We start from the raw sequence: 25,917 nt of genomic DNA, 5'->3' as shown, positions 1-25,917 counted from the left end.
TAGCTGCATTTAGAAGGATGTGTAAGCCCACAATCTGCAGGGATACAAGCCCTGGTGAGCATTGCACTGTGAAATGAAGAAGGGCCTGTTGTATCCACAGGCGTGTGCGCCTCTCCTCCTCCTCCTCGTAGCCTGCCCATCCCCTGCAGAGGCCTCGGCTGTGCACCAGCTCTGGGAACAACAGCCTGTTACAACCACAAACCCAGGAATGTCTGAGCCTTGGCAGTATTTTCATCTAGCAGTTTGCCACCTTGGTTGTAAGATGGGGATTGTTAGTTTAATCTACTGATATACCAAGATTATACCAATGAGCCAGTCCAACAGAATTGCCTGCAGAGTGATTTCAGAAGGGTCCAAAACAGTTGCTAGGAGCCTGAAACAGCGAAGTGATTTCTAGGCAAAGATGACTGTCCACTGGGCAGAGGGGAAAAAATAAAAAGCAGATTAAGTCCAAACCTTTACTTGTTTCCAGCTTAATACACAGTTGTGTTCAAATGCCTGCAGCTTCAGATTTGCATATATGTAAGCAAGTAACAAATGATTTCTGTGAGTCAAAGGCTTTATTGCTACTGCAAAAAAAATGGTCTGATACAGCGTAAGTACTGCAGTATCATAAAAAGTCAAGTCATATTGTAGTTTTTAGGGATGCCACTACCTCGTGTCAAGGATATGCCATTTACTTCAAAGAACTGTATCAAGATGACTCAGTGACTCACCTAGTATTCACAAGCATCCTTTTTATTTACTAGTGTTTACTACTTTACTTACTAGTTGGGGGTTTCGGGTTTTTTTATATGAAACACAAAGAGGACTTTTTGAATCGTAGTATTACTTTGCACTCCTAAATTCAGATCGGTTTTAGGAGTAAATCTTTGAGAAGCAGACAACTAAGATAACCATGACAACACTAAAACAATATTTCTAGTTCACTGCTTGTAAAAACCTGCTTGTCTGGATTTTTCAAAGGTAATTTTGTTTAAATGTACTATGAAAGATGTAGCCTACTAATAAGAAAGTTATGTTGAGTCTTTTACTCTGACAAATCCCATAGCATTCTACTGTTGCTAATCCTCTGGCCTTTCAGGTAAGACACAGAAGCATGACTATTCACATAAACACAATTTATTTACAAATGAGGACTGAAATGCAATTTCCAGAAGCAGCTCAGATTTTGCAGCCATCTTGGCATTTTACAGATGTTATACACATAGGGCCACTAAAACGGACTAAGCTGGTGACTTGAGGAGAAGTCGTGTGAGATGATATAAAAAAAAATCCTTTCACTTTTAAGTAATAGCATGAAATTTTTAACATCTAGGCAGAACTGACTAAACCACAAATAGAAGGCTTTTCTATTTAAAATGGAAACATTTTTGCTTTCCTCAGATACCTTCTTTCCTACAGTTCAACCACAAGAGAGTTTTTGCAGCTGTATGATAAATGCCTGACAATTGTGGTTGGAAATCGGGACCGTTCTGTAACTAGCACAGGAAGGCTGGTTACAACCATTGCTGCAAAGCATTCCTCTGAGAAACAGGGAAATAGCAGAGGGGTATAGTGAGAGGACATCTCCAGACAGAATCTATGGTGCTATTTATTTTCTTTTGTTTTACAGCAGACAAATGATGTTCTTTCCATGTTTGATTAAGTTGGCAGGAGCTTAGTTTAGTATCTTGCTCTCTGTGTCAGCCAAAAAACAAGCATTTATTCTTACAGAGGGAAAGATGAAACATTTACTTCTAATTCCCTCTCAGTGGAAAAAATAATTTAGCAATTCAGCTACCACATGTGGGGTACAAGGGCTATGAGCAAAAAACCAAAAGTATGTTGGTAACCTTAACTTATGAGCTTTCACAGCAAAATAGCCAAGAGACCTATTTGTGCCATTCTCCTTCCCTGTCAAGCTTATTTCATTCACCCTGCACAAATGTTTCCTCTAACTTCCTGCCCAAACTTTTTTTTCCAGCTTTTCTAAGGGCTTTTGGATCCTGAGCATTCCTTAATGTCTTGATCCTGTCTTGAATCAGTCCCGAGTAACCCACCAAGAAAACTTCACTGATTCCTCACTGTTTAGCAGATGCAATGTACCTGCCAGCTTGCACTTTTATTGTAACTGCAAAAAGGTGTTAAATGTTTCTTACAAATTTCAGCTTTATACTGTCAAACATGAAGTTTTGTGCTTGTTATGTATAGCCTCAGCTTCATATTACCAGCTATACATCTAAGCAGCAACTTAGCTGCATAGAAGAATTGTCTCTATTTTCTGTTGGTTTTGATATGGCTGAAGCAAAGCTGCACTGAGAAAAGAGGACAGCCATTTGGTGCACAGCTTTCTTGAGGGCAACCTGGGTTCAGTATGATGATTTAAAGCAGGAAGAGATATGAGGAAGGACCCTGGCCACAGCAGGCCAGGAAACAGAGACCCAGAAGAGAGAGCATGAGGAGATCAGCATGGGAGGTGGACAAGAAGGATGGAGACAAGAAATGGCAGAAATCTTGGCAGCAGGAGGCAGACTAAGAAGTTGCAGGGAAATCTCCCCAGCAGCGCTGAAATGATATGGATGGGGGATGGAAAGAAACAAGCAGGTATAAATTCACATAGGACACAGATGGAGGGTGAGATCAAAGTCTGCTTGTCATGGAAAAAGGCATTAAGTGGGAAGCATGATACAGAATATGGTCCACACAATGGACCTGCCGTTTTGTAGGTGCATTAAACACAGATAAACAAGCACACTTTAAGAAAACCTCTCATATTGTGTTTTTTTGGAGTCTTTCTTGTAATTGGTGGATAAGGGAAGAGCAACTGTCATCATCTACCTGGACTTGTGCAAAGCATTTGATATTGTCCCACACGACATCCTTGTCTCTAAATTGGAGAGACATGGATTTGACGAATGGACCACCTGGTGGATAAGGAATTGGCTGGATGGTCGCACAAAGAGTTGCGGTCAACGGCTCGATGTCCAAGTGGAGAGCAGTGATGAGTGGCATTCCTCAGGGGTCGGTATTGGGACCGGCGCTGTTTAACAAACATCTTTGTCAGTGACATGGACAGTGGGATTAAGTGCACTCTCAGCAAGTTTGCCGACGACACCAAGCTGTTTGGTGCAGTCGACACGCAGGAGGGAAGGGATGCCATCCAGAGGGACCTTGACAGGCTTGAGAGGCGGGCGTGTGAGAACCTCATGAAGTTCAACAAGGTCAAGTGCAAGGTCCTGCACCTGGGTCAGGGCAATCCCAAGCACAAATACAGGCTGGGCGATGAGTGGATTGAGAGCAGCCCTGCGGAAAAGGACTTAGGGGTGTTGGTTGATGACAAGCTCAACATGCCCCTCTTTGATAATTGTTCATGGACAAATTTAATAAAATTGAGTTTTGGGTTACACTGTGAAATTCCACAGTCCCAGTCCCTTATGCATGGAAAGGGTCTTTCACGTAAAGCAAACAAACAAGCTTACTGTTAAACAGAGTATATTGATCCCCTCCTTGGACCAGGGTAGATTACTGAGTTTAATCTCATCAGCAGAAAAACAAACAAGAAGATGAGTGAGGAACACATGGCTGTTTCCCTGAAGCTCTGGGCAATACTGTTTAAACATTCATTCATTTGAGTTAAAAAGGGGGTTAGTTGCAGAAAGATTACTAGGAAAACAGGACTGAGAGAAACTTCCTGGCCATTGAACTCATCCTTCTCCTGTTATGGATCCTCTTTCATCCTCAAGCCATACTTGTTTGTCTTATATCACCTTAGGCATTGCAGCAGGTTTTTCTCTGACTTTGCCTTGGAGGAATTTCTTCCTCTGTAGGGGTTCTGACAGTTTTCTGGATGTGCAGCAGAGGCAAGTGGCTTTTACAGACCTTTTCTGACTGTTGATGCTCTAAGTCATGATGGCTTTAGAGGAACAGTGAAGTTGAGACCAACCACCTCAGTGCCCAGATGCACAAAGACGTTCAAAATGAGTTAATAGGAAGCAATTGTAAACTGCCATCACTGATGGCTGTTGCTTGTTTAGAGTAGACTTTGCAGGCTCACTATAAGGCTTAGCACAATAGTGCTACATCAGAAATTGGTTGGCAGCTCTACTGTAAAGGAAGGAACTGTGAGATTATGCTTTCTGAATCGGCAGGAGCTCTAGGAAGTCAGAGTTGAGAAATTTTGACAAACTGTCATGCTCAAGCTCCTGTTACTGTTACCTAACCTATGTCTTTTCTATAGATAAAAAAGCTATCCATGACGTTAGCCATGCAAACATACATTTTTCCTTAATCAAAGGAGTTGCTGTCAACAGTCTGTAAGAGCCTATTTTCTTACACAGTCAGTTTTGTTCCAAAAACTCTGCTATGCCCTCTACATTATTTAATAAAATGAACATCTGAAACAAGGCATGGTTTTTGTTTATCTGTGAATGCTTTAAGTTGTCCCTTTGCTATTTGCTAAGCAAAAAAACACATGTGGAGACATTCCTAGTATTTAAGAAAACAATGTGCGGTTCATTCACATGTATGTACACAATAAGAATATGCTTATGCTGTTGTGCAGAGAAAAAGGACAAGATAATTACATCCTGTCTAGCATGCTGATAAAAAACATTAGTCCAAAAAATAAGATAATGTCTGTGATAAAATCAGAAGGGCCCTGGAATAAGCCATCAGATACCTGAACTGAGGACACTTGATACAGCTGAGTCAATACTGTCTTTGTTGCTTTCAACTTTCTTTTTATTACCTATATGAATAGAAGCCTTTTCTCTAGAGGGGTACTGATGGCTATAGTAGCTGAATTATCTGAAATTTCTTTGTATTTAATAAAGGAATTCCTTGAGGAAAGGGCAGAAGTTATAAAACTGGAATTTCTCTGTGAATGTCAAGCCTCTCCTCTAAGAGGGGAATAATAATACTTCCCTTTTTCACAGGTAATTAGGTATTAGAATAATAGGGCCCTTATTAATTATCTGGATTAGACAAGAAGTTGCACAGTGAACATATAAAGCAGGAGAAGAAAGAAACATGATTTAAGACAAAATGCCCTTCTCTTTCCATGCATAAGGGCCTGGGACTGTGGAATTTCACAGTGTAACCCAAAACTCAATTTTGTTAAATTTGTCCATGAACAATTATCAAAGAGGGAACAATTGCTCAGACAGGAGAACTCTAGACAAATAAGGATAATACAAATGAAATGCAGAAGCACTCTGACAGCTGCTGAACTGCCAGAGTACATCACTGCTGATGCCGCATACACTGAGCAGCTGGTGGGGTACCACACCCCAGCCTAATTCTGGTGCCAGCCCCAGGGCAGCGTTCTGAAATAGCACCTCACATACACCTCTTGTGGTACTGAGACCAAAACGTACTGTCTGTGTCAAACTTGGCTGGGAAGAAATATCTGCCATTCCATCTGAAGTCGCACAGGCTATGTGCACAGCAAAGAAAGAGAGTCCAAGCCTCTGCTCTTTATGAAATGGTAAGAAACTGTACAGTGCTACTGACAATATGCCTGGCCTGCTCTTCTCTCCTTGCTGAAGGGATGGTCTCATCAGCATGTTTGAGAATGGCAGCAAGGTCCAAATGTAACTTCATTTGTATACTTAGTACTAGGCTCACAGATAAGAGTATAAATTAGAAGAAATTTGGTTTTTGTTCACATCAGGTGAACACAGCATAGTCAGCACCCTGTTTTTCATAGTTTCAGTGTTTTACTTCATCAGCTCTTTCCAGTCTCTACTGTATCCAGCCACACAGTCCACCTATCCCTCCATTAAAACGGTAAATCCAAATTTCATACTTAAAGAAAACAAGGCGCAGAGATGCTAAATTTTTTTGTAGCAGAGGTGGTTTGCAGCAAAACAGAACATGGTACTTTGCGCTTCTGGGTCCCATTCTGCTTCCTCAGAGCTACAGGACCATTTTTCCTCAGGGCACAGCATCTTGAAACTCTGCATCTCTGACATACATATACATTGGTGCAGTATGTTTCAGATAATAGTAGGAGCTGGGTTTAGTTCTCTTTAAGACATTGGCACTGATATAACTATACTGGTTTAATCAGATTTACTTCTGAATTATGTCACTAAAAGATAAGCATTTCGCCAGCTTTGACTTAGGATGTAGTTTAGGTTTGATTAGCTGCAATATAAAATGCTCAGTTTTTCCAGCCTTTAATGTAAGACCTCCAAGACTCTCTTACTCTTCAAATTTTTACTTATTTTTGTTTGTTTTGCTAAGTTAGATGGTTTTTTCCTTATGTATTTAGGCTTCAGAGAAAGGTCTCTCTCTCCCCTTCATTAATTGCTTGAAAGATGAGAGAAATGTTAGTGTAAATCTAGCTAGCAAAAGAGTTAGCAAAAAGAGTGGGACATGGCCACTTGTTAGCTCCAAAGCAAAATTTAGAAAGTAAGAATTGTAAGAGTGGATCAGACAAATAAAGGGATGAACATAATATCCATTTGCAAGATGAACCTCTCTGCCTATAAACACAGTTCCACAGAATTATAACGTACCTAAACTGTGTGATAATAATATAAAGAAACTTTTCTGAACTGAAGGCTCGCTGCTCATTCTTAATCTTACTGCTCATTTCACTACTAAACCTAGCAAGCTCAGTGAGCTGTGAATATTTGTCAAATAATATCCTTTAACAATGAGTTCCATCGGTTAATCATATAGCATGTCAAACACTATTTGTATGTATGTCTTATGAATGTATCCCATCTCAGTGAGTGCCACTTTAGTTCTGTATAATAGAATAGAGTAGAACGGTTCAGCTGCAAGGGACCTACAACGATCATCTACTCCAACTGCCGGTGAGCATAATTCAATTGCCTTCTTTACAACTTGTAACATTTATATTTTTATAATATACCCTCTCACTCATCTGCCTGCCAACCTAAGTAATCCTAGTGCTTTTAATCTCTTCTTTTAACTAACTGACATACTCTCCTGTGGCTGTGTAATGCGTGCTATAGGGACAGAGGGACAGCGGTAGCCAGTGCTTCTTTGACCAGAGCAGCTCTTGCTTTCCTCCCTGCAGACTTAGAGACTTAGAGGGTTAGGGGAAAACAAAAGGGAAATCCTCCTTAGCACCAGTCTTGAGATGCTTATGAACAGCTCTGGCTCTGAGTGCTAAGAATAACCAGAGATAATACCAGCAGGACTGACAGAGACTTTTGGTGCACAGACCACCAGAGTATCAGTTTTCACTCAAAAATAAGTTAAAAGGAGACAAGAAAAGTTGCCAACTTGAAAGTGTTTCTCAGAAAACTACCACCTACCTGGAATGGTGTGTGTGATTGTGTGTGTTAAACTGCCCATCCTCACCAGCATACTTTATAAGTAGTCAAAAGAAGGAGAGCTTCTAATCTTATTCTAAGCACAAATAAGTAAACAGGCTTCATTACCAAGTTTTTAAAGCAGGGATAAAGCTTGGTTATTATGATTAGTAACTTGGTGGACTAGGAATTTTATTTTTGCTGGACCCAGTTTCAATAAGTGGTAATGAAGAACAGCCAAATAATTTTATCATGTTTTTAAAAAACAGTTGTATAACCAATGTGTGTCATCCTAGGTTTGGTCACTGCAGAACTAGGAAGTCATCTCAAGCAGTAACAGAACACATGGGCCACACTTTCATCTCTTTTTTTCCAGAGAAACACTTGAAGACAGTTCCTGCTCGGGGAGAGGCACAAACAACTGCCCTTGAAAGTGAGGGGATATTATATGACTATGGCAAAAGGCAGAAGAGTTCAAGCCAATAATGGCAGGAGATAGAGCAAATCAAATTAATATCACATTTTAATTAGTTTTTCAGCACTTAAGCAATCATTATTATTATACCATTTACTATTTACACAGATAACAACACATTTAACTTTCAGGCAGAGGCCGTATGGGATGATAAGGCGGATTCTGACTTTTCCCTAGTAGCATAGATTGCTGTTGCAATGCTTTTGAAAACCATACAAATGTGTCTGTTGCCAGGGAGCACCTGAAAGTATTTATTTACCTTAAAGTCACTATACTACTATACAGTAGGAAGCCAGCTCTTCTTGAAATTTTATGGTTATAGTCTTGCCTAAGCAGGCAACTTCACCAGCAAATCTAGTTATCAAATCTAGGTATCTAGTAACCACCATATGGTACAGAGCTTCTTCAGCCTCTCATTTTCGGTTCAAATTCCTGTGTCATTTATTCAACATCTCCTGTATTGAAAAGCCACAAGTTTGGATCGGAAATTGTTCATCATCACTTGCTGAAGGAAGTCAAAACTCACAAGACTCATGCTGGGCTGGTCAGTATCTCTAATGTTACAGAAATAATTTCTCACATGCTACCCTCCTGTTGTCCAGAGAGACTGCTTACTTGAACCTTGAACAGTTGCCTTCAGAAATTTTCCTATTGAGATGCCCACAGGATTTTGTGTTTAATGTGAACTTAATTATTCTTTTGTTTAAGACATTTCAAAGAAGCTGAGACACGGAGCCTATGTCTTAGCACTTTCTTCCAGCCTGGGTCAGCCATAAGAAAACAGAAAAAAACTTCAAAAGTGTTCAGGATGTCCTCTTGACAAAACTTACTGCACATTAGGTCTTGTTCTGCTTTATTTGGGGCTCTGTGTGAATATTCCTCACCTGTTCTTCATCTTTTAGCTAGCCATAACAAACCTTTAGCATATTTGTTCCCTTATCTGTTAATCTTTATTCTCTAAAGCTGTGATTTAAATTGGCCTTGTATGCCTTTCCCTGACCTCTGAGTAGTGTAGAATCTTTTGAGAGAACATTAAATACTAATTTTCTCTTACTGTGTCTTCGCCAGTGAAGCTCTGCTCCTAGAAGTTCACTCAATATAAACCTTTTTTATTTCAATGCATCTTACCTCCAAGGGACCAATTGTGTCAGATGAGATTCACAGACAAAAGAATAAGAAACTCTAACATCAAGTACCATTTTAAAAAACAAGGTTTGCAAAATAATATCTTTTTATTTATATTCTAAACACTTAAGAGTAATTTCACAGTATTAAGGAAAACCTCTTATTTTTCATTACTCCTGATGACCTGTGCATGAGGTGGAAATGCAGAGCAAACTGCCTTTGCCTTTGAAACATACGCTGCTACTCACCTAGTTGTTAGTTCAAGTTTCAGATTAATTAGAGAAGTAAGTTCCTGAAGTACTCCTGAAAAACAGTCTTCCCTACAGTAAGTCTCTCACTCCCTGTTTGGTGAGGGCAAACTGGCTTGTAGGCAGTTCAAAGTGTTGTATTGTATTAAGTTCTCAAGTTTCTTGCAAAACTGAATTCCTGAAGTCTGTTGTGTAATCCACTCATACAGTTTTAAAGTACTCTTTCTCACATATACCTCAACCCTGTACAACGTGGGACATTGTAAGAACATACAACACAGTTAGGCAGTGAAACAGCTGCAGTCGGACATAGGACGTGACTAAAAAACATCATTCAGATTTATAGGTACGTAGAAATATGGCTATTCATGAATCTTTAATAAAAGTAATGCAGACAAAGACTACCTTGTTCCCTTACCCAAACATTCCTAAAGACAAAATCATTTACTTTCTATAAAAACGTTCCTCAGTGCAGTGCCCATATAAATTACTCAGCAGACGGCTCAGTAAGTCAATTTCTTAAGAATATATTAATAGCCAGAAGACAAGTGACATTAATCTAAAGAGGCTCAGAGATTTCTGAGGAAATTTTACCAAAGTTACCATGCAATTTCTTTCCAGATAGCCAACAAAAATGATATGAAATGACACTTAAAATGATGGTAGCTCGACAGAGCAAAAGGACAACTCCTTAACCAGTTAAACTGCAGGCGAGACAACGCCTGTTCAGCTAGCCTGCTTCAGATGTCTGCTACAGAGAGAAATCCCTCCCTAAACTCCACTGACCAAGTAGCTGTTAACTATACAGGGAGCCTATGGCCACTTGCTCGGATCTGGACATCTACACCATAGGAAGCTCTTTCCACCACATAAATCCCTCCCTGTGTGTTGCTGTGAACAAGTCAAAGCAATGCTTTGGCGCAGCTTTGTGTCTGGCCTGTCTCCAAGAAAAATCATCAGGTGAAGTTGTAGGAGCTGCAGTGATTGCTGTTATTGGATTATCACTGTGGGATTCACCTGGCATGTTGATTTACAGGCATGGATTATTGTCAGTTATATCTCGAGAATAAAATGAGCAAACCTGAGAGCTCCTGGAAAGTAAAGTCATAAATACTATCCCTTTCTCAAAATGTTCCTTCACCTCAGTTGTTTCAAACAAGATTTATTATTTGTTTCAAGCAGTTGTTATATTAAACTTGCATTTGGAGAGAGCCAAGCCCATTACCATTCAAAAGCGGACTAAATATACCAGTGTGTTAAGCACAGTGAATTAAGTCCTAGTTCAAAACACTGTGTATTAGGATACATCAACTCCAGTTTCATTCCAACAGTGGCCTGGAGTGAAGCAACACAATGTACTGCATTGCCAAAAAGACCACACACCTCAAAACATTTACTGCATCAAAACTGAAGATACAACTTCCAGGTGAGGAGCTGTAACTTCCTAAAATGCTTTTAAAAAGTTGCTTGTGGTTGTCTGACCACATCTCTTATTGCTTTGTATCCACTATTCTTAGACACCAGAATAGGAAGAATTCAACTTCTTAAAAAATGTGCTATGCATTCACAAACTTTTCAGATCTGACTGTGACCAGCTGAGACATTTTTAAAAGTGAGAACTCTGTTCAACTTAATACTGTAAATACTTTTAATCCAAACATTAACTCCATGACGAAAGACTTGACACACTTCTCATCCAAGCATGGATTTGAGCTGGCTGGGAATTCTTGCTGAAGCAGTATTTTTCTCAAAAAGGCCAATTAATCAAAATCAAAACTTTCAATAGAAAATTAACAGCTTAAAACTTTAACCAGAAATAGAGGCAGAATGTAATTTTTCATGAAATGAGAAAAGGGGGGAAGGGAGTGGGGAAGAAAAGCTGCAGCAGCAGCAGCTTGATGGCTAGAGTACATCATCAGTGTGGGAAACCCAATTTCTGGCCTTTGTTCTCCTTCACTTAGATCAAAGGTATATAATCTCCTACATTTCATTTTTTGTTCCAGTTGGTAAACAACTTGGAGTGAGCCTCTGATCCCACTTAAAACTCTTGCACATGTGCAGAAAAAAAAATACTGAATTCACTGACTGTTTATCTGTTTCAGGTATGGGAAATGGCAGAGCATGGAATTTAATCTTTATCGTATGTTTTCCTGGCTATGATCCTAACATACAAGATACTGTCCACTCATCTGTGAGCTATCTTCTTTCTGCCTCCTTGCTCTTTCCCCCTCCCCCTTTCCAGTCCTAAGGAGTAAATAAACAAAAATGGAAAAATGTTGATTTTTCACTGATATGAAGTAGAAAATACTTGAATCTTGGGAAATTTAGATAGGAAAACCAACTTACAATCCACAACCTGTGTAAAAATACTTGCAAAATCTACATACTAATACTTTTTGTAAAGTAAGCATTTCACGATTGTTAACCACTGTATTTTCCAGTGTTGGTCTCCTGTCTACTCAGCACAGCCAAAACCAAAGATAGGGATATAGGTCTGATAAGACCACCACCTTGGAGTGCTTTTGGAGCTTTCCTTTTTTAGAACAAATGATCTTTCTATTCAGTATAAGGGTTGGTGTAAGGGGTCCAGCACTTCTTGCTGTGCAGTTTCATCCACAGAACATCGACATTAAAGTTTGCTTAAATTAAATTTACCATCTTGTTCTTCTTAGGATACTTGAGGAACTCAGACCTCCTATGCCTCTCCTTTCTCAGCTGCTTTTGGTTTTGGTTTTGTTTTTTTTTTTTTTGTTAGGTGGGGAAGCTTTCATAATTGCTGTTCTGTGTGCATTTATTAGCAGTTAAGGAAAGATGTTTTATGACATTTTTCCTGCCTGGCAGGAGGATTCAGCACAAAGTAGGACTGCTAATGAATTTAGATTCAGCAATAGTGCCCAGATTTCTTGGCTAGAGGGCATGTTCTTGTGCTTCAGCCATGGAGTGCATCTGTACCACACACTGCAACACTGGGCAGAGGGATACACTCCATATAAGTTAGTCTAAAAAAACATTAGTATGAGAGATAGAGCTTATCACATGATAAATTAACCTGCTTCTTATTCAAACACAGCTTGATTATGTTTAAAGCCTTTCACACTATGTTGGTATGCATATTGTGGATATTCCTGTAATGACTACTTAGGGCAATATTCTATAGGTGTACTTAAGACCGTGGATTCCTGTCCTGTTTTCTCTGATGACACAACTATATTTTCTCTTCTCAGTCAAAAAGTTTAGGAGACGCACTCAAGCATTCCTTCCCTTAAATGACAGTCTCTTATCCTTTTTCCTGTTGAAAAGGATATTTTCTTGAATATTTGCCCTCATCGCTAAAGTACTTTGAAAATCAGTATGTTTGGGCTGTCTGCAGGGACAAGGAGATTGTCAAATACAAGCCCTACTACTATATGACATTATTAAACCTATCTATCCTTTCTTTATTCAGTTATGCTTTTGGGAAATATTTATGTATTGAGTTTCACCAGACATCATCCAATTTCTCTAATATGGTAGATCGTCATGCAAAGGAAGATTCATTTAAAGTTAAATGCTAGCAATATCAAGATAGGCTTCGTGTGAAAAGGAAGAAAAAGGTCTCCAGCCACTAAATGTCTGAGCACTCTGCAGTACTTAAAAACACATCCACAAATGACTGGGTAGGCTGATGTGTTGGATTTCTCACAAGGCATTGTTTGGAAGGCAAAATTAACTTACAGCAGTGCACGCTATTTAAGCTTGAGAAGCAGCAGCCTTGAGAAAATGGAAAATGTCTTCAGAATGTAGCCTGATCACTTTCTCAGCAACATCAGACCTTACTAAACTCATTTCACTGCTTTTCATAAAGTAGTCACATCACACTGAAGGTTGTTCTGCTTTGATGCTATCTCATGGCCTGACACCTGAGAAGGCTAAAAGATCTCTCAAGCTGTTGGGTTGCTGTTGTTGACCTCGCATTTTTATCTCACAGAACACATCTATGCAGAAGTTCAAATCACTGTCAGAAGCACAAAGTCTTTTCAGCCCCTACTATAAAAACACTGAAAAGCCTCACAGGCTGCTTTGAGAAAGACCAGAATGATTCCCCTCCTACCTCCACAACACAATGTCTTTTGCCTGTTTTTCATCCTTCCCTCTTTGCACACACAGTATGTATGCAAACGCATTTTCCCCTAGGAGAGAGAAGTGTGATACTGTATTAATAAAAGTTTTTCAATGCCTGATTACATAAAAGGACTCAAATGAAACAGAAGTTCAAGAGTCTAGCCAGAGGCAAGATTGATTTAAATTTTGGATTATGTCTCCAAATAATAGATGTCATAATTATCGGTCCTATAAAAACAGGCAATGTGTGCGAGGGATACACAAAACACTGCCCCACTATATAATATCCCTACACTCTTCCAAATTAGACCCGTTACTACACACAGTAAGATCAGTGTTACTTTAATTTCAGTGACTAACAAGGCATTATTTTGAAATTGCACTGTCTAACCAAAAGTCTTTGGTGCTACTGAAGAAATTTTATACCATAGTAATACTTACTACAGTACTGTATTGCAGTGATAAATAGTAATAATTGGCATACAGGGAAGTCTTGAAAATATTTGTAGGCTAAGGCATACCTGGTAAATGTTTTCCTAATCTGATATTTAAAATAGCCATAAAACCTGCTCCTAAAGCCTTGAGTGACCAGAGTGATGTACGGAAGAGAGGTGTTGCACATCTGGATCATAGCTTTAAAATAGGGAGCACCTTAGAATATATTTGTTACATAGTCTAAAGCATAGATATTCAACCTTCTTTTTTTTAAAGAAAGCACTTCAATAACCTAGAAATACTGTAATTATTAAGAAACCAGCTATACCAAATGCTAAAACACTGAGGGTCAATCAAATTTTAGACCATAGCATACGTCTTCAAATGTAACTTTTTTCTACCGGACTAGTCCAACATCATGGAGTTATTCATAAAACATCTAGTTTTATTTTAGCATGAAATAAACCTAATTTGGAAAAAAATCCTTGTAGTGTCTCTACTGTGTAGTGTATTAGTCACCCTATCCTTTACAGATTAAGCTCTTTGGAAGCATAGGAGAAATCATCTGCTACATACTGGCATCAAGCAAAAGCAGATTCATAAACTCTGCCCTTAATCTCTCTTTCAGTTTTCTTCCAATTAGAAACAATCTTTCGCTGATACTCTAATTAATACATACACATTAAAATATTAGGCATTATAGCAGAAATCATCTGTTTTATTCTTGCATAAAGCAAAACTAGGTTTGTAAGCCCTTGCCCTTAATCTTTCTTTCAATTTTCTTCCATTTAAAAACAATCTTTCCCCAATACTCTAATTAATGCAAATGATATTCATGATTAGTTAGTATTATGCTAATCTGAGCCCCAAATTTACCTAAATCTACATGGTGTTGTCTGAGTACCAGATTGCTTTGGGTTTCTAAGTAAAATTACATTAGCCTGCCAGCTGTACAAAACGCCATGATAGAGTAGAAATCCAAGCAAATCATCAAGATTACATTAGTTTTGTTTCTTAATGAACAACTGTTTGCATTAGGGATTACAGACAAATTATGGTTTTCCTCTCTGTACCCAGGCAGCCAGGCATCTGTTGAGAAGTTTCATTTTTTTTCCTGACTATCCCTAAATAGATTGAGGAGAGCTAAGGCAGAGAGATCGGTCTAATATTTCACGTAATTGAATTTTTTCCATTACAAAGCAATCACCACTCTGGGGCTCACTGCTAACCTTGAATTTCTCTCTTCCACTGCTGCCTGGAATGCGGGAGAAACCTGAGTGGTTTTTTTAAAGAGGTATCAGTCACCCAGCTTCTCCTCTCTACCTACAGAAGCAGATTACGTACCTTAAAGCCATACCTGCTTGCCGTTACACTGCAAGCCAATTTCCAAAACCATGCTGTTGCAATTCCCGCTGCTCTGATATAAACGGTGTGCTGCCAAAAAGCATCATGTGTGGAAAACAGAGCATCAGGCTTATGCTTCACAGTCTGCATTAACAGCACACGCAGGGAAACCAAGCTATGCAAAGTTGGGCGATAATGAACATGGTACCACCAAGACTGCTAATCTTTAAAGTGTTACAACGAAGCACAGTTTTGTGTACGTACGCACGCAATTTAGCAGCCTGTTCAAGTTTGTCCCTGTTTCGTGTCAAACTGCGGTAACATGCTTGTTATTATGTTCTGCTTGATTTAATTATGCTCCTAGTGTACAGGTTTACTCATTCTTCAGTGCACTAATCTCGTCTCCAGAACTCACACTGTGACAGCTCATTATTGTTGGCAAAAATGTAGGACGCTGATAGGAGAAGAAAGGCTCTGATACATTCATCATTGTGTATCAAGACCTCCTGATTACAAGATACAAGTAACGAGTTAATTGTGGATCAATCTGTAGCGTGCAGGACAGTAAAGGGCGGGTAAATCACTATCCGTGTCTTGAATGACAACACCACAGAGCAGCAAAATAATTCTGGACAATTTCTTTCCTTGTGTCAAACGCTGTGCTAATATTACAGCTCCCTCTTGGCCTATCCAGAGTATCAGATGTATGCAAACGTGCACCGAAGGGCACTGCCACTGTTGTGGAATTTATTAAGAAACCCTACCTGAATACCCTTCAGAACAGAACCTCCCTTTCACTTCCTTCAAATGGTCAGTTTAAATAGTTTTAATTAATTTTAGCAACAATATATAAAGTAAAAAAAAAAAAACAAACAAAAAACTGACAGATATCTTTTCTATTTGTAGTCAATAATGCATGTTCCAGATTTTCTTCTGTACTCTTTCAAGTTTCTTATTGCAAACTACTGCAGAAAAAGACGGCTATAGATCTGATTTTATATGCTGACAAAATGAAATAAATCTAAAAATGCTGCATATGAAGTCTACAACAAATGTTACTAAGGCTATCATGTTATAAAACTCATTTGAGAGTTTAAGGAAAAGTCTGAGTGACTTCCAAAATGCTTTCGAAAAAATATTTATTAGGATACCTCTGTCTGAAACAGGTGAGCTGCAGTTCTGTCTTCACTGGGTCTTGTTAAATGCAGCAGTTTAAATTGGAGCAAGATGAAATCAGGCCTTCTACTTGGAAAGCTGCCTAAGAGCTAATACAGATGAGTGTTTTCCCCTCCATGCTTTTCACATTTGGTACTACTGTATGGACATCTTTTTGCTGTTGACAATATATACAGAAAATTAAAATAGTCGCTAACATCAGTCAAGGAGGGGACAATCTTCACATTAGATACCAGGAAACTTCTAATTAGACATCAGTATCATTTGAGATATAGAGATTCATACATACTGTACCAAAAATACCAGGCATTATTCCATGTGAATGAAATTATACACTCCAACAATAAATAAGATGTTTCAGAGTTTAAAACCCCCTACAATTTCTGCTGTGGTAAGATACATTGATAAGGCAACTAGATGGACTGAAAATCTGAATGGTTATATGCTACTCAGTGTAGACATTCTGTCAGTTAATGATACATCAGTTCGCTTATTGATTTGTGAAAGAACACTAACAATTAATATATTCTGCTCGATCACTTGTCAGTGAGATACCTTGAGATAATTCTAGTAGCACCATGGAAAAACACATCTGGATGAAGTGGTCTGAAGATCACTTTACTACATTAACTTTGGGTAAGAGTTTTTAGTAATTCAGAACTGATGTGTTACTGCTGTTAACACATTCACTTTCTTCTAATGTAAGTTTTTGCACCAATTATTTGGGCAGCAGTGTTAACCATAATGTAATTTACCTGAGCAAGAATAAAAGGATTTCTTCTCCCTTCTCTCACTAACAAATACTCCTTACCTAAGGCGGTCTCAGTCTCAGATGAAACTCACAATGTTTTCCCCTCTGGAATCATTTCCAGGTTCACAACTAGTTTGATTGAAAAGAACAGATTTTTATGACAAGTCACAACACGCAATTGGAGTCAAACGCATCACGGATAGGATTAAAGTGAAAAGCACACTGGCGTCATGGTGCTGCTGGTGGGAATCAACTGAAATGACTACTAAAGACTTTAATAATAATTCAAATGACTCAAATGGCTAACTGAGTTCAGATTCTGCCTCATGAGTCCTCACCGGCCATTCGAACTTGTTAATTATCAGTACCAAGGACAGAAAATTCATGGGCTTTTGGACTGTGCTGTACCCCTGTAGAGCTGGAGTTCAAGCCCAAGTGTAAAGTGGAAGCCAGTGCTGCTGCTGCTGCATCTGCCATGGGTGCTGGGTGGATAGATGTCAGCCTTAAGGTCAGATCCATTTAATACCTTCTTCTAATGCTGGGCCCACGAAAATGCACTCAAGAATAAATTTGATTGGAGGGCCAAATAACCTCACAATATGTTTATGCAGACTTATGTAGACTCTATTCTCCTTTCTCAGTGTGACGGAGTCCTAGACTGCTGTTGAAGCCAGGGAGAAGACTGTTCTGTGAGAGCAATGGCTGATGAAATAAGAAACCATAGCGGTATCGTGGGCAGCAGACAAACAAACAAACAAACACCACCACCACCGTCCTCCCAGTATCCTCAAAGATGCAACTGAGAAATCCTTGATTTGCAAACACACGTGCAGGAACAACATTGTGCCTGGGAAGCTGAGGCAGTAAGCTCTGCTTAAGAAACATCAGCATGTCTGCAGAGATGTTCTGACAGATAAAAATCTCATCAGCCTTCCAGGGTAGTGCAATAAATCTCAGTGGTTTCTGAAACTATGTTAACTTTTACTTGGAGGTAGCACAGTAATGCCTTCTATCTGGAATCAGCACAGTTAGTTATTTCCAGTGAAAAACTCCTGTAGAATATCCTTTTGTGGTTAACTAACAGGTAGTTTTAAAGGTGTTGTGAAATTTTAAAGGTGTTGTACCTGAAAAAGGTAGTTAGAACAAACAAACACGAGTCTGACAGAGCAAATGGAATATGACTGGTTAAATACAACAACTTGGCAGTGCCACAATATGGAGATGAAGCCTTTCAAATATTAAACTGGTTTAGTTTAAAAGCCCAGTATTAAAGGATTCAGTTTGATCCTCTCTTCGTTTTTAAGAGGAATATATCTGCTACATTGTATCCACAGTTCTCAAGACCAATAGGTTTTGGTAACAGCTTTATTTTACAAATTGCTTGCCCTAAATGGAAGACCACATAACTTTATTGGATCAAATTTATTACATAGAAGAAATCAAAAGTCTTTATTATATGGAAGAAATCAAAACCCTGATGTCACATTTCCTTGAGCATTGGGAAAATTTACATCTAGTCTAACCTCTCTGTGTACAGTCTTTCCTTGACTTACAAAGAAATCAGTTCATTTCCATTGGAAGGTAATACTCGTCGAGATTCCCTGAGAAGCGAGTCATCATTTAAAAGGATGCTACGTAGAAAATGTCCCCATCAGTATTTAATATCTTTGAGAAACTGACATTTCACAGTGACAATTTGAGATTTGACATTGAACCTCTGCTTAACAAACTAGATCTATCATTGCACATGCATGCTAGTGCAAGGACAGAAGAACTTAAATGTTTAGATGACATTGCAAGGTACAAGATCTGTTAAAATATTTGATTGTGTGTTTTTGTTTAGAATTCTGAATAGCTGTAGTAAAATTTTTAAAAGACGGTTAATAATATCACTGTGTAACAGCACAGAGTGGTAAAGTTGTTAGTAGCAGTTGATAAAGAAGACAAAAGTTACTTCCTAATCATGTTGGGTTTACAGGATTGAAAGAGCTGATTTTATTTGTTCTCAGTGCAGTTTCTACTTCTTTAAACTGTCTTTGTCATGATGCTATAATCTGAGACACACTATGTCAACTGTAGCTAATACCTAGCCATCTCTTATTTCTAGCAAGTACTAAGGGAGTAACTGTCTCGCCTTTTTTTTTCACTAGTAACTTCTAATTTGAATTGCAAAAAGAAATTGCAGAAAACTTCACCTATCTGTCTTTATTTTAGGTCTTCCATTTCTTTACTGATGTTGCTTTATTCAAGATTGTAAATCTAATGTCTTACACTAGGAGCCTCAAAATATATCTTAAAAGGTAAATATGTTTCCAGTTTTGACAGAATTTTCAATCTATCAGTACCAGAGTGTAGAAAACTTAGCTTTATTTCTTCAGAATTTTGACTCAACAATCATCAAATAACATCAGAGACCAACTATCATAAATTCCAGCTAGAAAACTACCTTTTTTGCATAATAGAAATAATCTTGGCACAAAGAAAACAGGTATCTGGAAAAAACAGAAAAGCGAAAGAACAGACTGATAACTTCAGAACAGAAAAAGCAACTTTATTATGAGTTGCATAAGATTTCTGTAGGTCCTACAGAAGATTCAGCCACAGCAAGGTGCCATAGCTTGCTTAGTACATGCATTTCCTCAGCCATAGCAGATGTTCAGATAAGTTACAAAGGAAAACTGTTATTGAACAGGGACATGAAACACCAATGTTAATTACATCTTGAATACTACAGTTGTATAAATTACAGACAGGTTATATAAAGCGTGACTGCATTTTACATGCTGTAGAAGCATGCTTTAGAATTAAATAGTTGCTTTCTCTTGATTTCAGTGAACTTTGGATCACGCCTTAAGCCAACACAGTGCACACATATTTAGACATGCAGTCACATGCACACATACACACAAACATATTTTTATGATGTTGTTGATGTAAGGCTTTCTTCATAAGAAAACTGTTAACATTGCCAGAATGAGCAGACCAACGGAGGCACTGTCAGACTCCTAGTGTGGAACTCTTGCTGTACACAAGTATGAAGCACAAGTAGAAAAAGTTGTTTCACGCAGAAGGTGCTGCAACTGCTAAACACCTCACAGTAGCAAATCTAACTGGAAAACCATAGCTAACATGCAAGGGACTGAAAGGGAAAAGACACATAGGAATTAGAAAAATATGTGCTTATGAATAAGCACAAATATCTTTTTCTTGGTTAAAAGGACACATTTTTTAAAAATGGGCAATGAAGAAGTCTTAAACATGAACGACAGCACCTTCATTCTACACTAGTGTATACTGTTAGCATTTAAATTCTCTGCTACTTCTAGGTTTTTCCTTGATGAAGGAAGATTATTCTCATGTGCCATAATAAAAAACATAAAACATTACAAACAAACGTGCATTCAAGTTTTACAGTTCTCTAGACAGATCTTTCTGATTTTAAACAATCTAATCCTGAGACATACTAAGCATACATAGTACCTGAGCCGGATATTTATTATAGACTGAAATCTAACTGTTCGGAACAAAAACTAAAAATGAAATACTTATAGTGTCTCATCAGCATATACAGTGTGTCTTAAAAAAGACATCTTTTGGCTAATCATTCAGAATAACCACTATATAGTTAATAAATGATCTTGTAGTAAGTTATGTACACTGTTTGCATTTTTGTGTAAGTAAGGAAAACTGAACAACAGCTTATGAATATAACCTTGAGCTAACCCTTCCTTTTACCCACTCCTCCCCCTGAAATTTATAGAATTAAGATACTGTGTTCTAGGTCCATGAATAAGCACAGCATGTTCAATATGTCCACAGTCATACTGACATTTGTTTCTAAATCATTTAATTAAAAGTCATTATTGAGAACAAAGGATTCATTAACAAGCTGTACATCTGAACAACTGATGGAGTTGTTGTGTTATGAATATAATTTTAATCCAAATTAGAAAACTGCACAGATGTGCTGCTGCAAAATATTGACATACTGCAACTCCCTTGGAATGTGATTAACATTTGTGTTAAACCAAAAAGTACATTAAAACCTGGCTTTACTAATAAATTTAGGATTGGAATAATTCTTTTAATGCTGAAATATAGCATCTAAATTGTTATTATTTTTACCTCCATTTGGGATTATATGCCCTATTAATACAGCCTTAATACTAAGCGAAATCTGTCTTTTTAAAAATATGTCTTTCTGAATGCAAAAATATAGAGTAGAATAGAAAAGTTATAAACTTTGTAATGACAAACTTTTTGTTCCAAGATTTTGTTATGATGTTTTTGATCATAAGATCAACCCATTAAGCAAAAGGAAATATGCAGTATTTGCAACAAATCAGAACTTCTTAGTTGTCTCTGGATTGTTCTTAACAAAAACCTGTGATTTCAAGACTTTTTTCCAACAGTTTTAAATAGACTATTTTTCATTCTCTATCTCTACTGCGCATGCATGTATATATGTGTACAAAAATAGGGTTCTGAAATTAAGAAGAGATTTTTTAGAATACATATTTACACTCCATAGATTTGCACACAAACGATCTGACAACCAGAAACATACATTCAGACTTTGGCACAGATTTAACAAAATAGCTTTCAATAGGTGCCTAAAATGTAAATATTTGGAAACCGTTCCCACAAGAAAAACCCAGCAGCCTAACAACAATGTCACAAAGTTTTGTAAATAGCTACTTAGAGTTGAATTTTTAAATCTGTAAAGTGACGAATTTTTAAGTCTGTAAAGTCAATCACAAAACACCATATGACTGTAATCCCAAACTAGCCCTTTGCCATTAATGAAGAGACAGTAAAAAATAACTAGTGTTTCTATGGGTGTCATCCTCTCAATCACACTCATCATCTTTCCTCCTCACTTTATAAATGGAGATTTTTCAATAAAAAAATTCTAGAGTATTTGCCAGCTGTACTGAACAGTACTTGATATCTAGGTTCTGTCTCTTCACTGAATATGTTCTTTTCCTCACCACAAAGTTAAATGCAAAAATAATAAGATGATGCACTACTAAGATGGTCACATTAACAGCATCTAAAAGACTGAGATAATCAGTTAACAATTCTCCATACATTTACTGTTATTTAATATACTAAAAGTGTGCTTTTGTTTGCACTTCGTTGTTTTTTGCATTCTCAGTAAGACCTTCACCCTCTTGTGTTTTAGAAAATACATCCGTATTCAAGAGAACACAGACGGAGAGAATGTGTAATTTCTGTTTGTTTGATTTTTCCCTATCAAATGAATTTGTTATTATTGTAGCTAAATAAAAGAATCTGAATGAAATAAACAGTAAGATAGGAAACAATAGAGTAGTAGTAGAATAACATAGGTGGATAACACAGACTTTACTTACTAAACACTCTTTCCACTTAATTTAAAGAGAAAGACAGAATGTTGTTTTCCAGAGAATAGTTTCAATGTAATTACTTTAAAAAAAAAATTAAAAAGAAGCCATTATTTTAGGAATATTCAAACTAAATTTGATGTTGAACATCTGTGCTGCAAAATAATTATAAAGTAGATGATAGCTTATCTATAATGAAAAAACACCAAGTTTCGTAATGGTGCCTGTCATCATAACGTTTGTTAATGAACTTTTTTACAACTATGAGTAACCATCTTAATACTGTTCCCTGTTCCCCACAAGGCATTTGCAATTCAATGTTTACAATTATTCAGGAAAAGCAGAAGCAGAAAACTAAAGAAGTCTGCCTTTCTTGTCTTTTCGCTCAGAAGTCTTAAGGTTTTACTTACACTGCATATCCCTGATAGGAATTTATTATAAATAATTATACAATAAACTCTGTGGTAATATTTTGCACATCAAGGCATTGAAGCATAAGGTACTTCTCCTTCTCTGAGAGAAAACAATTCACATTGTACACAGGTTTACCTTAGATTCTACAACTGCAACTTTATAAATTAGAAATATGATGCAAAATAGAATGTACAGCTAAAATATAATTTGATTTTCACCCATACTTAACAGTCAAGCATTTTTAAACTCCCTTTCTAAAGTGTGCATGAAATACACACCCGTGACAGTGAACATTTACATTACCTGTATTTTACAGATTACCGTTCAGGATAAAATACTGCATGGAGTGAAAGTATTGATTTTCTTTTCCCTTTGGAAGCAATGCCAGCTTACTGAAAGCTATCCTTAGAGAAACTTTTATTAAACTTAAGACATGCTCCTTAAAAACCCCAAGCCTTTGTACATGCAATATTAAGGAAATCTGCTACGCAAACATTTCATAGTGCCTATGTCTAAACATCTGTCAGCCACTTTAACAGCTCTTTTCAATAATGTACACACATACAATAAAAAACTCTGATTAAAGATCTAAACATAATTCTAAACATAATACTATACAGTATAACTCCCAGCAAAAAAGTAGGTTCACAAAACAGCTTTTTATCATCTACTTTCTTCCTCGGTTCTTTTTAAAGTCACACGAATGCTCATACCGCAGTAGTTCAACAAGTAGCAAAGACAGAAAAAGCCTCTTTCCCTCTATTCAAAAAGTACAGAAACAATCACAAGTAGCAAACATAATTTAAATGAAATACTCCCTTCAGGTGTGACACCCTCACTGAAGGCACGTATCAACATCCACCTTTGGAAAGATAATGAAGTCCTTGCAAAGCAGTGTCGGAAGGCAGTTATAATCAGCAAGCTGCCTTCTGTCCAGGCACTGGGACGTGCTATCCACTGGTGCTCCCCAGACCCACCGCCCAAGAATAAAGTGCCTATTGTCTCAGCACTGTACTAATTGTGAAAAAGCAGCCCATGCAGTAAGCATAATAATTATCCAGACAAACAAGCAAAGGCAATCAATGAAGGAATGAAAAGGGTAAAAATACACGACCAGACAAAGCAACCCAAGAATGAAATTAATATTCATAATGGAATGCTAGCCAGCAGAAGGTCCCTTTCATGGCATGGCTATTGCATACAAGAGACCATTGTCCACACGCAACAAAATCAGTACATGGAGAAAACTTCATGTAGCTCTGCTGAGGAGAAAAGCTTTTCGTTCCCAAAACACTTGCTCCCAGCCCCACTGTTTTGATTAAGTAAAGTTTTGGGTTCCTTTGCCCGGCAACATTAAAAAAGTTGTCTCTCAGGGTCCACCCTTCCCCGAGCTCTGTAAGGTTTTTTTTTTCCACCTCCCTGCTTTCATTTGCAGCTGTATAAATATGAACAAAAAAGCCATGCTCGTCCAAACAAAGAAAAAATGGACTGAATATGCATATCCTCATTAACTAAATTTAATTATGACAAGCGGCATATTAATCAGTAGTTGCTCCAGTTACTGCATTCATTGGAAGGGAGAAGGACTCCAAATTAAGGGGAAGCGTGGGGGACAATTGCATACTGATTAGGAGGCTGCTCACAACATGATACAATACACTTTCTAAATAATTATTCAGAGGAAACAGAATAAAGAGGCAGATTGCTCTATTTTTAAGACCAACTCAAGAACAATTAGCCAAGAGCATGATGACAAGGCTGCTTTCTTTTTTCCCGTGACTGCTTCCACCTCCACATTCTCACACCAACTAGCTTGGCAAGCACTGCAAAATTTGCATTTCACAGGGGGAAAAAAAAAAAAAAAGAAGAAGAAGAGAGAGAGAGGAAGAAGAAGAAAAAGAAGAAAGAAAAATCCCATGCTGTCCTTGCTGCTGTTTTAAAAAGGCGGTCCATGCCACTACAACAGCAGAGAATACCTATCTAGCTGGCTGTGATGTTTAAGAGCTCTGCGGAGTCACTGAGCTGGAGCCGGAAACTTTGCACACTCTGAACTTCGCAGCACGTGCATTGCAAAAGTGAAGGAGGAGTTCAGAAAGGAAAAAAAAGCTTCCAGGAGGGAAAAAAAAAAAGTTATCACAACAACTTACCATCCACCAGGTCCTGGCTGACATGTCATAGCATAGCTGCCATTTTATGGAGCTGTCCGATGCTTTCCCTGCCATTACGCTGTCAGCAACCTTCATCAGATGCAGCTCAATGGAAGATAAGACACCTAATCAAGAAAACATCAGCAGTGGCTTGCTGGGCTACATGTAGGCCAATCCTTATCACACTGCATCATGGGAAAAGCTCCTTTATTAGCAAGAACTCCAACCTCACTGATATAAAGACAAGGATCAGGTTTTTTTTCCTTTTTTTTTTTTCTTTTTGTCTGAAGGGATTGGTGAAACTAGCCAGCGTTCTTTGTGTATCATGTGTACACCAGTTCAGTATCTCACAAGTGGGCGGCTAGCTGCATTGCTGGGCTATGCAGACTTAAGTTTATTTGCATTTTTCTCAGTTGTATATTGTTTGACATGGTTCGTGGTCAGCTCCGAGCGTAAGAAAGGAGGGGAAAGAAACTGCTCTGAATTAGTATCTCCCCCAACAAGGACGGAGCGGTTTTGCCAAGATGGTGGGGGCCTGGTTCAGATGTCACGAGTGCACGTGCGTGTGCACGCGCACCTACACACTCGCACACGCACACACACGCATGCACAGGCGGGCGCCCCGGGGAACACACAGGTAGCAGCTGCAGCTGGGTGCAGCAGGGGTTGCCAAAGGCTACAAACTCTGTTCTTGCACTGGACATATGGAAACAGTTTAACTCTTTGCAATCAGCCTTTAACAAGGAGTAGGAAGGCTGGTAAGTCCGCAGGAGGAGCGGGGAGGGGGGTGCGGTTAGGATTTCAGTGCCACAGACTTTTTTCCCCCTCCCTTCCCATGGATGCTCATGATCTCCTCTGCTCTGGATGATCTGGCTGGGAAGGGGGAGGCAAGGGGGCGGGGAACTATTTCAATCGCTGCTCCCTCCTGCTCCACAGCTTCGGGTCATCTGCCTTTTGCACCTACTGCCAGCAGGGAGAGAAGGCATTCTTCCTGCAAGGTTTTCCATGCAAGGTTTTTTCCCTAATGGAAAATTTGCAGTTCCCTGAAGGAAGGGCTGGCTTAG

At 38.3% G+C, this 25,917-nt stretch overlaps 1 protein-coding gene across 3 annotated transcripts in view; it reads right to left on the bottom strand.

Annotated features, from left to right (window-relative positions):
• The window catches only part of NFIB (nuclear factor I B), a 275,853-nt gene extending 250,904 nt beyond the window's left edge, over positions 1 to 24,949 (bottom strand). For all 3 annotated transcript variants that reach the window (XM_050913729.1, XM_050913731.1, XM_050913734.1), the window contains exon 1: positions 24,854 to 24,949. In XM_050913729.1, the coding sequence (XP_050769686.1) occupies positions 24,854 to 24,949 (96 nt within the window). The remainder of the gene's footprint in view (positions 1 to 24,853) is intronic.
• Between the last annotated feature and the right edge of the window lie 968 nt (positions 24,950 to 25,917).

The sequence above is a fragment of the Gymnogyps californianus genome, chromosome Z (assembly GCF_018139145.2).
Source record: "Gymnogyps californianus isolate 813 chromosome Z, ASM1813914v2, whole genome shotgun sequence".
Lineage (NCBI taxonomy): Eukaryota > Metazoa > Chordata > Aves > Accipitriformes > Cathartidae > Gymnogyps > Gymnogyps californianus.
The sequence above is the reverse complement of the archived record's forward strand: the minus strand, read 5'-3'. Positions and strand labels throughout refer to the sequence as shown.